The 13,934-nt window shown below is 43.0% G+C and overlaps 1 protein-coding gene across 1 annotated transcript in view; it reads left to right on the plus strand.

Annotated features, from left to right (window-relative positions):
* Positions 1-2,580, plus strand: part of C7 (complement C7) — a 54,646-nt gene extending 52,066 nt beyond the window's left edge. Inside the window, exon 18 of the mRNA XM_030882028.3 lies at positions 1,375-2,580. Coding sequence (XP_030737888.2) covers positions 1,375-1,556 — 182 coding nt within the window. The 3' untranslated portion in view covers positions 1,557-2,580. The remainder of the gene's footprint in view (positions 1-1,374) is intronic.
* Positions 2,581-13,934: the final 11,354 nt, after the last annotated feature.

A 13,934-nucleotide genomic window follows, 5' to 3' on the forward strand; every position in this document is an offset into this window, starting at 1 on the left:
TCCCTGAGGATATCAAAGACTCCGACTGGTCTGAGCATGAACTATCCTCCCTGACTGCCTTCCCCGGGGAGGGGGTCGATCAAGAACTCTCCCTGATGGTCTGAATGTCCTCCCAAACATCACGTTCCACCTTCATGATTTTTGCTCTGCCCTTGCATTAGCCATATTATGTACTCATTCAAAAAGAAACAGACTCCCATAAAAATAACAATTTTTAAAAGAAGAAACGTTATATCACATTTTTAATAGGAAGTGTCCCTTGCCATAAATATTAGGTAACCATGAAAATACATACAATGAAACAAAACAAGGTAGGAGATTCTAGCCAGAGGCTGCTCAAAGCTTGGAGGATGAAGCTTCCTTGTGATAAAGGGTGTTTAGCAAGTGTCAGGGGTGTGTTGAAAGCACACCCGTGCCAAGCTGACACTTTCTCCTAGAAGCAATCAGAAGGATGTGAAGAGAATAGAAAAGGAGGTACTACATTCTCAAGCTGTGATTCCATACTTGCTGGTGCTGTGTCCAGGTAGCACTTAACAATGATCTTGACAACCAGCACTGGCCAGCCCTCCTCCGCGGGGGGGAGGAGTTGGGTCGCCAGAGCCAAGTCACCGTCCTTAGTTTCCCCATCTGTCAAGTTGGGAGCCGGACGGTGCGATCTCGATCTGTAAGGTCTCTGCTAGATCCTCAGGCCCTCCTTTTCCTGGCCGGTACCCGCTGGGCACCTTTCCCCTCACTCCCGTCCCATTTGCAGCAGAGACGATGACACATATAGGCACGTCTGGGTCACTTTCGGTTTGGCAGTCACCACAGTGGTCTGGCAGACCTGGTTACCCTCCTTCTGGGGACGCCTGGCTGGTGTGTTCCAGCCTCGCACCTTCAGCGCACACACGGCTTTCCTCCCCGACTCGTTTCTGATGGGTCTTTATGGGGCATGAGGCCTTTTGCATCTCATGCCCTCTCTCTCTCAAAGCAAGTTAATTCTTCTCTTGTCTCCCTCTGTTTGAGCCTCGCAGCCCGGCGTTTTGCTGAGGTGTCTGCATTTGGTCTGGGCGTTGAGGGGTCACACCGGGGGTTTGGGCCCCCCCTGTGCAGCGCGTGGAGGAGAGAACCGCTCCGCGGGGGTCCCATCGATAGGAAGCCTGGCAGCAGCCTCAAAACCTGCTTATTCTGTCGGAGTGGAGCGAAATGCCTCCCTTGCCCAATCCTGCAGCTTTTCCTGGGGGTCCGGGAGAGGGGAGGGTAATTGACTGCATCACGCGAGGCAGGAGCGTCTACAGCTCTCCAATTACCAAACATCACGACTTTGGACGTGATGCGCCTTGTCTTCTCCACCTCCACCATGGGCCACCAAGCCTCTCTCGCTTCTTTTTCCAGCCCAGAGCAGCAAATGTGTCTGCAGAGCCGCCTCGGAGTGCGAGGAAACAGGGTTCAGCGTCTGCGTGGAGGCGAATGGCAGGGAGCGGACGATGACAGAGTGTGAGGCCGGCGTCCTGAGGTGCCGAGGTCAGAGCATCTCCGTCACCAGCATCCGGCCCTGCGCCGCCGAAGCCCCGTAGCTCCCGGTGCCGGTGGGCCTGCTCGCAGCCCCGTGGCCGAGTTAAAACCTTTGCACGCCCGGCCCTGTAGACAGCTTCTCAGCACGCGGCCCATTCTTTCTCCTTCCACTCCGGGTCCACTTCTCCCAATCCCCAGGCCCTGCATAATTACACAAGCCTTTGTTCTCCCAAACCTGAATCCAGATCCTCTTTTTCTTCTCTTTTTAAATGTCAGTCAGGCTGAAGGATATTGATGAACCTTTGAAGGAGCTGTATGTTCTTGGAAAAATTGCTGACTTCTCTGGACCTTGACTTTTTTTTAATCTGAAAATTAGAGGGTTGGACTAGAGAAATCTGAATGCTCTATGATTCTTTTTAGTATGATTAAAAGAACCGACCAGAACACACCCTACAAATTGATTATGAAAACAGAAAGATTAGAGAGGCTGGCTTCGGCTCAGTGAAACTGAATACAAAGGGGACCTTGAATGGAAAAAGGCAGATACAATGATTCCATGCCAAGCACCACACCTAGAGATCCCTAATCTTGTCAGGAGGTTGAATCACTGCTATCAGAGTGGAATCCATCATGTTACGGTCACAGGGGCACCTTCTACTTTCTTGTCTGAGAACAAGTATTTACAATTGAGGCTTCTCTCTGGAGCTTTTCTTGTGTTTTCCAAACACAAGACCTGTAATTTGTCCCCCTCCTCCCCTTTCCTTTTGTAGGAAGCATCATTCATGCCTGAGCTATTGAGTGATTGCGTATTTGGGGGAAGTGTTCTCTAACGTGGATACGTACTTAGATTTTTCAGGGGGCTCTACAGGTAGATCCATTTGAGACATTAGCCCTCTGTTTATTCCCTATTCATCTTTCATCAAAACAAAATAACAGCTGTAGTTGATGAAATGAGTGGGCTTCAATGGAATTTAAAATATGCTTTTATATACAAATAATATCTCTGTATTTTTCTGATACATTTCAATGAAACTTTAGTTTAAATGACAATGATTAAAAAACTCATTAAAGATACTATACTTTGGAATTTTAAAATCTGTGTTATGTTTAATTTTAAAGACTTTCCATGAAGGATGGCTAATGTGCTCTTTTTTATATTTTTAAAATTTTCGAACTACTTTATTGAGGTATGATTGACATGTAAAGAGCTGTACATGAGTTTGGGGATAAGTATACATCTGTGAAACCATCACCACCATCCAGACCATAAACATATCCAACATCTCCCAAAGTTTCCTCCCACCCTCATTATTATTATTATTATGGTAAGAACACTTAACATAAGATCTTTCCTGTTAGAAAATGTTAAGTGTACATTATAGCATTGATAGCTACAGGCACTGTGCTATACAGTAGGTTTCTAGAACTCATTTACCTTGCATAACTGAAATTTGATATCTTTTGACCATCACTTCCCCATTTTCCCCTGCCCCTAGCCCCTGGCAACCACCATTCTACTCTGCTCCATGAGTCTGACTGTTTTATATACCTCCTAAAAGTGAGATTATACAGTATTTATCTTTTTGTATTTGGCTTATTTCATTCAGCATCATGTCCTCCAGGTCTATCCAAGGGATGAGTGAATAGTTGGTGGAGAAGGAGGGGACCAGTGAATGAGGTTGCAGAGAGTTGCTGTCTTGAAATACGAAATTTCATGCCTTTTTAAGTTTTCCAAACATCCTTATACTTGACCTTTCCTCTAGTTGGACAGAGACCTTCACATTGTCTATGCGCGAATTAGGATCGTGGCAGCAGGGCTGCAAGAAGAAAGTAACTTTCAACATTAAGACTTCAAACACGTTTTGAAACTTCCAAAATAAGTTCTTGAACATCTGAAGAGAAGGCTTTGAGGAAAGCTGGGAGGACTGTTTATGCCATGAAAATTGACTGCAATGAGAGCAGAGGGAGTGTGAGACTGTCCCCATCTGCCCTTCCCTCTGCCTCAGCCCAGGTGGGCTGGGCTGGGCTGGGATCTAGCCTTGGAAGAGAAGGCAGAAAGTGCTGAAGTTAAAGTCATCTGGACCTAGCAGGGGACAGAGGGAGAGGAGGGAATCAGCTGGTGCATCGACCAGCTTCAGGGAGCTCCATGGGAGCTCAGTCACATCCTACTGGCCATCACTCACATTTTAAGTGGACACTGTAAGTCACCTGGGCAGAGACGCTGCTTTGGAAGGTCTAATTGCGTCGGAGTGTGCCTTCTGTGACACCCTACACACTTCCTAATAATTGACCAACAGAAGTGCTGCTGATCAATGCCCTGAGATTTACTGAGCCCCATCTTAACTGCTCTGTATGGAACCTCCCTCCCAACAGCAACAGTCCAGGGTGCTTGTAAGTCCCTTGAAACAGAGGGAATTTTCTTGGTATTCAGGTGGGGTACAATGGGGACGTGAACTCTTGAGCTGGAACTCTTGAGTTGCCTAGCAACAAGCCAGGTAACTGGCTCATTTGATTGAGAGCTCCCCCTCTCAGCTAGGCAGGTCATTGCTAATCTCAGCTTCATATGGGACTTGTGAGTCCATCCTGTCGTTAAGTAGCCACTCAGAGCTGCAGGTGCTGAGCAGCTGGTTTACTCAACATTCCCTGAAACAGCTGCACATAAATTATTAATCACTTTTCCTTTTGGTTAAGATATGTGGATTCATCAATATGTTTGGACCGACCCCACAGTTTATCATTTGTTCTATATTTTTTTCTATACCTACCAACATTTCTTACACCCTCATACTCACACACATACTGACCCACCACAGGCGTTTGGATTATTTGTAAGATGAGCATAATAGCTAGTGAAGGTGGTCATCTTAAATTTGAAGATAAAGGAAGATGTTACATACTTAGGGTGTTCAGGTGTATCTACGACTCTTTCTTTCTCTGAGGTAGGAGAGGAGGAGGAGACACAGAGGAGAGAAGAGAAATGAAAAGAAGGGAGGGAGGGGAAGATTGGAGCATCCTTAGTACAAGAGTGGCAGAATTGAGCCGCTGCATTAGTCCTGCTACCTACCAGTCCACTGAGACTTTTCTTCCTTGATGGACTAGTTAAAGTGTATTCAATACTTTAGCTAGGAATGGAATGACCTCTTCTCTTTCAGATCACTGAGCCAGAAAGCAACCGCAGTAGGAGGCAATTTCCGTTAATATCTGAGAAACCCGAGGTATATGCATGCTTTTCAATTACCTTGGTCTTTCAGGCAGTTCACACATTTGGGGACAAGGAAGCTGATGGCATGATAGGAGTCCCTGCTGTGACCACCATAGTGCCTACAATTTGTCTTTTTATTTATTCCTGTCAGGCAAAGCTCCAGCTTTATCCTCAAAACATCAATCATGTAAAAAAATTTGCTTTTTTCATCCAAGGGTTAACAAGACTAGATGGGAAAACTGTCGTTTCAGAAGGGGTGGGCTGAAGGTGAAAAGGTGGGCACCAGAAGGAACAATAAAATGTTCTTTTTGATTCACAGGCTGAGGACAATTTCCTGTGAAAGGACAAACATTAAGAACTACTCTGTTATCACTGTTATTTCCGTGCATCCCTATGAGAGGGGGCTGGTACTGAATCCCAGGGGAGGGGCCTCAAGTACATAACAGATCAATGATGCTCAAGACAGAGAAGCATTGATTGAGAGAATAAAGCAGATGTGCTGCTGGATGAGGGTCTGTTATGCAATAATCAGCTGACCAAGTGGGCTGGGAACACAGACAGGTCAAAGGAATTTTCTGTAATAGTGAAGTGGAATTTTCTCATCAAGGGAAAGTTTTATCAGACACCCTCAGGAGAAACTGATTAACATGAAAGTCTCAGGATTGGTGTGTTATTAGATCATATACATCCTCAGTGTGTACCATAACAGTAGTTCATAAAGGGCCCCCACTGAACTCTAAGTCCAGAAACTCTTCTCTGCACAGACACTGAGCACCGGGGTGTTGAGGGGGGAATTGCTGATGTCAGGTGTGATGTAAACCTGGACAAGCTCTCTAATGGGATGATTGTGGCCCCGTAGGATTAAATACTTTGGTAGGATGATGAGGAGACTTCCTAAGTGTCTGGAGTCTCTTAAAAATGCAGTGATTGGCTGTTTCCCACGGACGTGGTGCACAGATTCATTAAATGTGAGAGAAAGCCACCTTTGAGGAGATCTGGTCTCCAAGCCTCCTCTGGACTAGTGAGGGCAGGGACTTGACGATATGGTTCTGTGCCCGCTGTGACTCAGGACACTGGCTGTATATACTCAATAAAACGGCCATTTTACAGTTATTATCCATTGTGACATAGCTGGTTTACTCTAGAAATGGCTCTTCTGCCTCCCAGGGTGGTGCTCATCTCGTTTCACTAGAGGGCTGGCCCCTTTACTGTCCTGTGGACATGTGGCTGTTATGTTTGAGTTGTGTCTTGCCAGGCAGGGGCAGGTTCATGTGCAGTGTGGGAGTGTTCTCTTGAGACACCCACAGGGCAGGTATTCTGAAATACTAATCTTTTGTGCCATGGAAGTGTGGGCCTCTTAATTCTCTCCCTTTTTGCTTTTGAATACAATTAGGAGATTTTGTCTCATGTCCCCTGTGGAAGATTGATGGAGGGTGAGGATGCTCGCTCTTGAGAATTGCAATAGAGAATGAGGCAGAGGATTTAAGGAAGAAACAGAAATTCCTGAGATTAAAATGATATTGACAAGCAAGGCTAAGTTCTGGAAAAGTTGATCTTGGGATGCTGGCTTATTAAGAGATTGTTTTTCCTGCTTCTAACAGCGGGGGTGGCTGCAGCTAACAGTTCCCTGGAACGCAGACTGGGAATTCTAATGTGTGATCAACAGTCTTTCCCATGTTGGTGTGAGAGAGAACAAGAATGTCTTAGTTCTGGCTGCTATAACAAAACACCATGGACTGGATGGTTTAAACAACATTTATTTCTCACAGTCCTGGAGGCTGGGAAGTCCAAGATCAAGGTCCCAGTAAATTGGGTGTCTGGTGAGGGCCTTCCTCCTGGTTTTCAGACAGCTGCTTTCTTGCTGTATCTTCACATCGTAGAAAGAGAGGGATCTCTGGTCTCTTCCTCTTATAAGAGCACTAATCCTATCATGGGGATGCTACCCTTATGACTCTGACCTCATCTAAACCTAATTACCTCCCAAAGGTTCCATCTCCAAATACCATCACCTTGGGGATTAAGGCTTCAACATATGAATTTTGAGGGGACACATTTAGCCCATAGAAGGGACCATAAGTTACTGTAATTTATTGGTCAAACCTGTTGCTTCATCCAGTGGGTTGGTGAGGAATCTTATCTCACGAGCTTGCCCTTTGGCAATCTTGGCAAATAATGTAAAGAGAGCAAAGTAAATTTATGGAACGTGATATATTCTCCCTACATATTCTAGGAGACATTTTTCTCTCACATTATAATGACAGTGTTTTAAATGCCTAAGACAAGTCCCAAGCAACTCAGGCTAGGATATACCATCTCTTCTGAGCAGGAACATTGGAACTTAGTCTTGGGCTGTGGATTGCAAAGACACAAATACAGGAAAAGAGCAACATTAATATTTAAACCTAAACCTGCTGGGAGCACTTTATCTATATTAGCTCATTCAATCAGCTCAAGGACACTAGGAATAAGTACTATTATTAGCCTCACTTTACAAATGAGGAAATGGAGGCTTAGAGAAGCGAAGTAAGTGATTTACTCAACTTCACACAGATAACAAATGGAGGAAACAGGATTCAAATCCAAGCCCTTTGGTTCAGTAGATCATACTCTTAACCACTATTCTGATATGTTGAAGATGGTAATAGAACTTCTTGTTGATATAGGACGTTAACAGGTTCTAAATTTTTTGCAATACTTGGTCCTATTCAAAAATAAGCCAACATTCAAGATAAGATTTGGTTACTGAAATAAAAACACAGTAGTTAATTTCCATAACTTTTCAGAAAGATTCAGCTATATAAATATGATGAATTTCTCAAACTGATATTTTAAAATGGATTGAAATAAATTTTTAAAGCTCTAATGCTCCATGCATCTACTGTGTGTGTGTGTGTGTGTGTGTGTGTGTGTGTGTGTGTGTGTTTTGATGGGTCTAGGGGTATACTCACTTAGGAATGGGACTGCCAAGGTTTTGATCTTGAGGATATGGAGATTTAATAAACACTGGCTTGTTCTTTCTTGAATAACATTTAATTCTCTAAATATTTTGGAAATTTCAAGACATCTTCCTGTTATTGATTTCTAGTTCAATTCCACTGTGATTAGAGAACATATTTTGTATGATTTCAATCCTTTTAAATTTGTACAGATTTGTTTTATGGCCCAGAATATGGTCTATTTTAGTGACTGTTCCATGTGTACTTGCAAAGTCGTTGCTTTCTGTTGTTCAGTGGGGTGTTCCACACATGTCAGTAAGTTCAACATGGTAGTGTTGTTCAAGTCTTCTGTATCCTTATTGATCTTCAGACTGCTTGTTCTATCAGTTACTGAGAGTATTGAAATCTCTAACTTTGTGTAGATTTAGGTGAATAAACTTTTAGGATTATTATGTCCTCTTGATAAATTGACCCATTTGTTGCCAGTCAAATGTCTCTTTGATATATTCTTTGTTTTGAAGTCTACTTTGTCTGGTATTAATATAGCTACTTCAGTCTTCATTTGATTTTAGAAGTAGTGTATATAAATATTGTACATATAAGTAGAGTGTATTAGGGTTCTTCAGAGAACCCTATAATTATATATATATAATTTATTATAAGGAATTGGCTCATGTGATTATGAAAGCTAAGAAGTCCTATGATCTACCATTGCAAGCTACAGATCTAGAAAACCCCTGGTGTAAATTCCAGTTCAACTCTGAAGGCCTGAGAACCAGGAGTGCCAATGGTTTAAGCCTCATTCCAAGGTCAGGAGGAGACCAGTCTCAGCTCAAGCAATTAGGCAGAGAGAGAGAGAGAATTCAAACTTCCTTTGTTTTTTGTTCTATTTGGGTCCTCGATGGATTGACTGATCCTTACCTACATTGGGGATGGCAATCTACTTTACTCAGTCCACCAATTCAAATGTCAATCTCTTCTGGAAACACCGTCACACACACACTCAGAAAAAATGTTTAACTAGATACCTGGGCATCCTACAGCCCAGTCAAGTTGACACAGAAAATTAATCATCTCAAGTCCACCCCTTATTAACTTGGCTTAACTTATTAACCCCCATACACATCTCTATAAACCATACTTAATCTCCAAATAAAGATAATAATGTCAAAATTCCATCTCACATGATACAACTATCTTACATACAACTGAAAACATACTAACCCTTTCCCCAGAAGAAGGGGTTGAAAACTTGAGGGATGTTTACACTTCCCTTTGATATCCTGTAACTTAAATACTATGATGTAAAATGAACAATACTTAAATACTATGATATAAAGTAAATAATCTTATGTTGCATGATAAGGAAATAAGAGGAAAGAAAAAAATGATATTTGCTTAATATACACACACATTCATAACAAAATAAAGAGGAAATATTCAGGACAATTACAGTCCTCGTTCCTACAACTGGTCACGTGGTTGTAGCTGGTATTTTAACTCTCTTCTTCAGCTACAAAATCTGTATTCCCTTTGCCTTTGGCAAGCACCTCAGCTACTTGTGGTTCTTTACATGATGCAGTGACCCACACCTTCATTCCTGAAAGGTCTGGGCCATTAGTAGTCCTGCCTGGATTGGGATGTTGTTGTTTTCCATTGACCTTAATCACAGGGCGTGGTATCACTAAGAGAGGCCCTAAAGGATCTCCTGTATCCCAGACATGCTCTTCCTTCCCTCCACTATGGAGCAGTAGTCCAATTTCTCCTCGGTAGTCAGGATCAGTCACTCCAGTCAGCCCAGTTACTTCCTTCCTTGCCTGTTGATTCAGAGGCCTGAAGAGCCCAATGCGGCCAGGTGGCAGTCTTAACTTCCCATTCAATGGAATCATTTTTGTGTCTCCTAGTGGAAGCATTCACCCTCTGGAACTAAGACTTCTAGGCCAGCAGAGCATAAGATCATGGGAGCAGAAAGCAAAAGTTTTGCTAATGGATTACTAGGAATAATAACAGTGAGTGACGCCAGTGGGTGAGTGATGCCACTCGCATTTCCATCCCTTGGTTCTTGGATTTCTGAACAGTGGATGGGAGAAAGAGCACTATACATTGGATGCTGATTCAGAGCACATACAATCTTCTGCAGATTCTTGCCCCAGCCCTGCAAGGTATTGCCACCTAGCTGGCACTGTAACTAAATCTTCAAAAGGCCAGTCCACTATGCTGTCAAACCAGCTGTCTCAGGATGGTGAGGAACATGGTAGCACCAGTGGATTCCATGAGCATGTGCCCATTGCAGCACTTGCTGTGAAGTGAGTTCCTAGATTGGAAGCAATGATGTGTGGATAAGACATTCTGTAAGTCCACAGATGGTAGTCTTAGCAGAAGCATTGGATGCAGAGAAGGCAAATCCATATGCACGCTTAGTGTCAATTTCAGTGAGAACAAAACACTACCCCTTCCATAATAGATGTTTTGTTCAATGTAATCAATGTGCCATCAGGTAGCTAGCTGATCACCCTGGAGAATGGTGCTGTACTGAGGACTCAGTGTTAGTCTCTGCTGCTGGCAGACTGATCACTCAGTGGTGGCTGCGGCCAGGTCAGCCTTAGTGAGTGGAACTCCATGTTGCTGAGTCTAAGCATGACCTCTATCCCTGCCATGATGGCCACTTTGTTCATGAGCCCATGGGGTTATGATGGGAATGGCTGGGGAAAGAGGCTGACTGGTTCCACAGAACAAGTCATTCTCTCTACTTGACTAGGAAAGCTCTCTGCTGCTGGGGTCACATTTTGGTGAATATTTACATGGGACACAAATATCTTCATATTTTTTGAAAATTCAGAGAGGTCTATCCATGTTCCTCTTCCCTATATTTTCTTGGTACCAATTTTCCAATCATGTCTTTCCAAGTCTCTGACCATCCAGCCAAATCATGGGACACAGCCCAGGAATCTGTATATAATTGCACGTCTGACCACTGCTCCTTCCAAGCAAAGTGGACAATGAGGTGCCCTGCTCAAAGTTCTGTCCACTGGGAGGATTTCCTTTCACTGCTGTTTTCAGAGAAGGGGCTGTAGTGTCACCGCTGTCTGCTCGTGGGTGGTGGTTGCATATTGTGCAGACCCATCTGTAAACCAGGCATGAGTTCTCTCTTCCTTTGTCGGCTGATCATGGCGCTCATCGTGTACCATGGGGCCATAGGTGAACATGGGTGAGAGAAGGCAGTGTAGCAGGAGTAAGGATTATAGGCATTTGCATCACTTCTTCACATAACTTACTTATGCGCTTTGGCCTGCTCAGGCCAATCACATATACATCACTTCTATTCGATGATGGAGTGCCACTGTGCATGTCCAAATTTCTGGCATGGTGGGTCAGATAACACCCTGTTCATGATGGGCAGCTCAGCTCACATGGTAACTTGGTGGCCCACAATTAAGTGTTCAGTCTCTACTAAGGCCTAGTAGCAAGCCAAGAGTTGTTTCTTGAAAGAAGAGTAATTATTTGCAGAGGATGGCAGGGCTTGGCTCCAAAATACTAAGGCCTGTTGCAGCACTATTTTTTTTTTTTTTTTTTTTTTTGCTGTGAAGTGAGAGGCCCACTAGACGTTGTGCTTTTCTTGGTTGTAGGAGTGGCAGGATGCAACAACTTATCCTTCACTGTAGATGGGATGTCTCCACATGGCCCCACACCATTGAACCCCTAGAAATTTCACTGAGATACTCTCAGTTTAGTCAGATTTATTTCCCAACCTCTAACATACAAATATCTTACCAATAAGTCTAGAGTAGTTGCTATTTCTTGTTCACTAGGTCCAATCCACATGTCATCAATGCAGTTGGTTGACATAATATTTCATAGAAGAGAAAGTTGATCTAGATTCCTATGAACTAAGTTATGCCATAAATCTCACTCAAGCATATCATGGTGTATGATCCTTTTAATATAATGTTGAACTTGATTTGCTAATATTTTGCTGAGGACTTTTGCATCTATATTCATCAGGGATATTGGTCTGTAACTTTCCTGTCTTGTAGCATCCTTGTCTGCTTTTGGTATCGGGGTAATGCAGGCCTCATAAAATGAGTTTGGAAGTGTTCTAGTTTTTGGAAGCTTTTGAGAAAGATTGGTATTGACTCTCCTTTAAATGTTTGGTAGCATTCACCGGAGAAGACATCTGGCCCTAGACTTTTGTTTGTTGGGAGGTTTCTGATTACTGATTCAATCTCCTTACTAGTAATTTACCACCCTGTCATTTCTTTTTATAATAGCTCCTGAGTCCAAAAGTCTATCACCTACTGTCTGACTTACCAGTTTACCTAATCTGGTAATTACATGCTAAAATACTAAGTTATTATTTTATTACCTTGTTCAAGAACTTCTTCTGGCTACCCAGTGTCTTCCAGATATAGTGTAACCTGATTTGTCATTCAATATTTGGCCCTTTGCTATTTAGCCGTCTTCATCTCTTAGTAACACATTTCTGCTATTGTCACGGGGCTCCATTCCATCTTCTATGGAAGTTACAGACTGGATAATGGCCCCACAGGCCTGTCTACCTCCATCCACAGGTCTGGCACATTCTTACCATCCCAGCCCTAAGCAGAGTCACTGAGGGCTGGATGTGGGATAATTAATGACTTTCTTATAATTCCACTGGACTCAAGGTAAAGATAAATTTCAACTCCCCCATCTTTCCCAGAAAAATTTTTAAAGTCCTGGTTAAACTGTCCTGCAGACTAATAAGCAATTCTCTAGGTTTCCCATTTTTAAGATTGAGCTTCTTTTTGACCAATGTTCAATTGAAGTATTAGGGCATTGGTCAATTTAATCCTCACGATTTACCTCAGAATATTTGGAGGAAGTGGTAGGTAGGGTAGAAAGAAGGATTTCTTATCTTGTGTTTTTCGGTGGCTCCCAAATTGAAAAAGAAACTATGAGTCACATATATGTAGAAAATCGTGCTCTCCAAATTTATCTTGCTTTCAGGATAACCACACAATTCAATAAATAAAATCCAGGATGGTGTGTCCAGAAGGAATACAAATAAGTAAGATTGTTTTTTTTGGATAAATAAAGTTTGACAAAGTAGAGTTAAGAAGTAAACGCCATTTCTCAGGTCATGACTTGGTGATTTTCATATGTACGCAAACACATGTACATTTTTGTAATGAACCCCACTGTCTTTCCCTCATGTTGCTCCTGACTCTACCCATGTTTTCTACTGTCCCAGTCTTAGGGATACCTGCAGTAAATTAGAAAGAAAGAGAAATTCCAAGAAATGATAATTCCCAGACTGCAGCTATAGAAGATTTCTTGTCAGAGAGCTGCTTTCTGTCAGGGGTGTAGATCAAATCTCCTGATTAGCTCACAGGATGCTACCATGTGTGACTGACATGCATTCTCTAGTTTTATACTTAGGTAATCTGAAGGAGAGTGGCAGAGTTGGGGACTAAATCAAGTGATAATAAAACACTTTTAGAAAATAAATTGCTGCAATCTTGGAGTCTCTTGAGGTTTCCAGAAGTGTCTGGTCTTGATTTTAACTTTTAAAACTATGGCGGCAAGGGGACAATTCCAAGAAGCAATCCCCCTGGCTTCTTTCTTTGGAAGCCTATTTCTTTCTTCCCATCTGTGATTTTTTATTTTCCTCTTTTCTGGTAAAACTGCCTTCTTAGCAAGGTCAGCCAAGCTAAACATCCCTGATTTACCAGCAGAACACTGGCTCTCATTGTTGGGTTAAAGGGCAGAGCACTGAATTGCAAAATAATGTGATTCAGAGCGCTTCAAAGTAGCGCTGGCCCATTAAGCAGTCTGTGAACATCGTTGAATCTCTATCCTAAAGTAAACACAAGTTGAAAACCAATTACATGTGCAAATAATAGTGAGGCAAACAGCAGGAGTAACAATGATAAACAAATCTGTAATTTCTTCACGAGTTCTTTAACATAATTTTTCTCTGGAACTCTTTTTCCCTAAAACCCTCAGTAGGTCTCTCTGCCCCAAGTAACATGGCTGTGTTTGAACCATAGAGATGAACCATGGAGGCCAGTGGAGGACTGATGGAAAGAGAGGCATCAAGGCGGGGCGAGGGGCAACTCTTTGAGAGCGGAAGGTAGTGGTTGGGCGGCATTACGAGAAATAATTGCTGGGGAGAGCAAATAGGTCTAAATTTCCCCTGTCACACAGTCTGACTGTGGCTTATTCTGTATGATAAGACAGCAAGTAAGAAGGCTGCGATGGGGAATTGCAGTCAGTAAGAGGCCGCCAGAGCAGCTGAGCTGGGATCCTCTGACTAGAGGGGC

The sequence above is a fragment of the Globicephala melas genome, chromosome 3, assembly GCF_963455315.2.
Source record: "Globicephala melas chromosome 3, mGloMel1.2, whole genome shotgun sequence".
NCBI lineage: Eukaryota > Metazoa > Chordata > Mammalia > Artiodactyla > Delphinidae > Globicephala > Globicephala melas.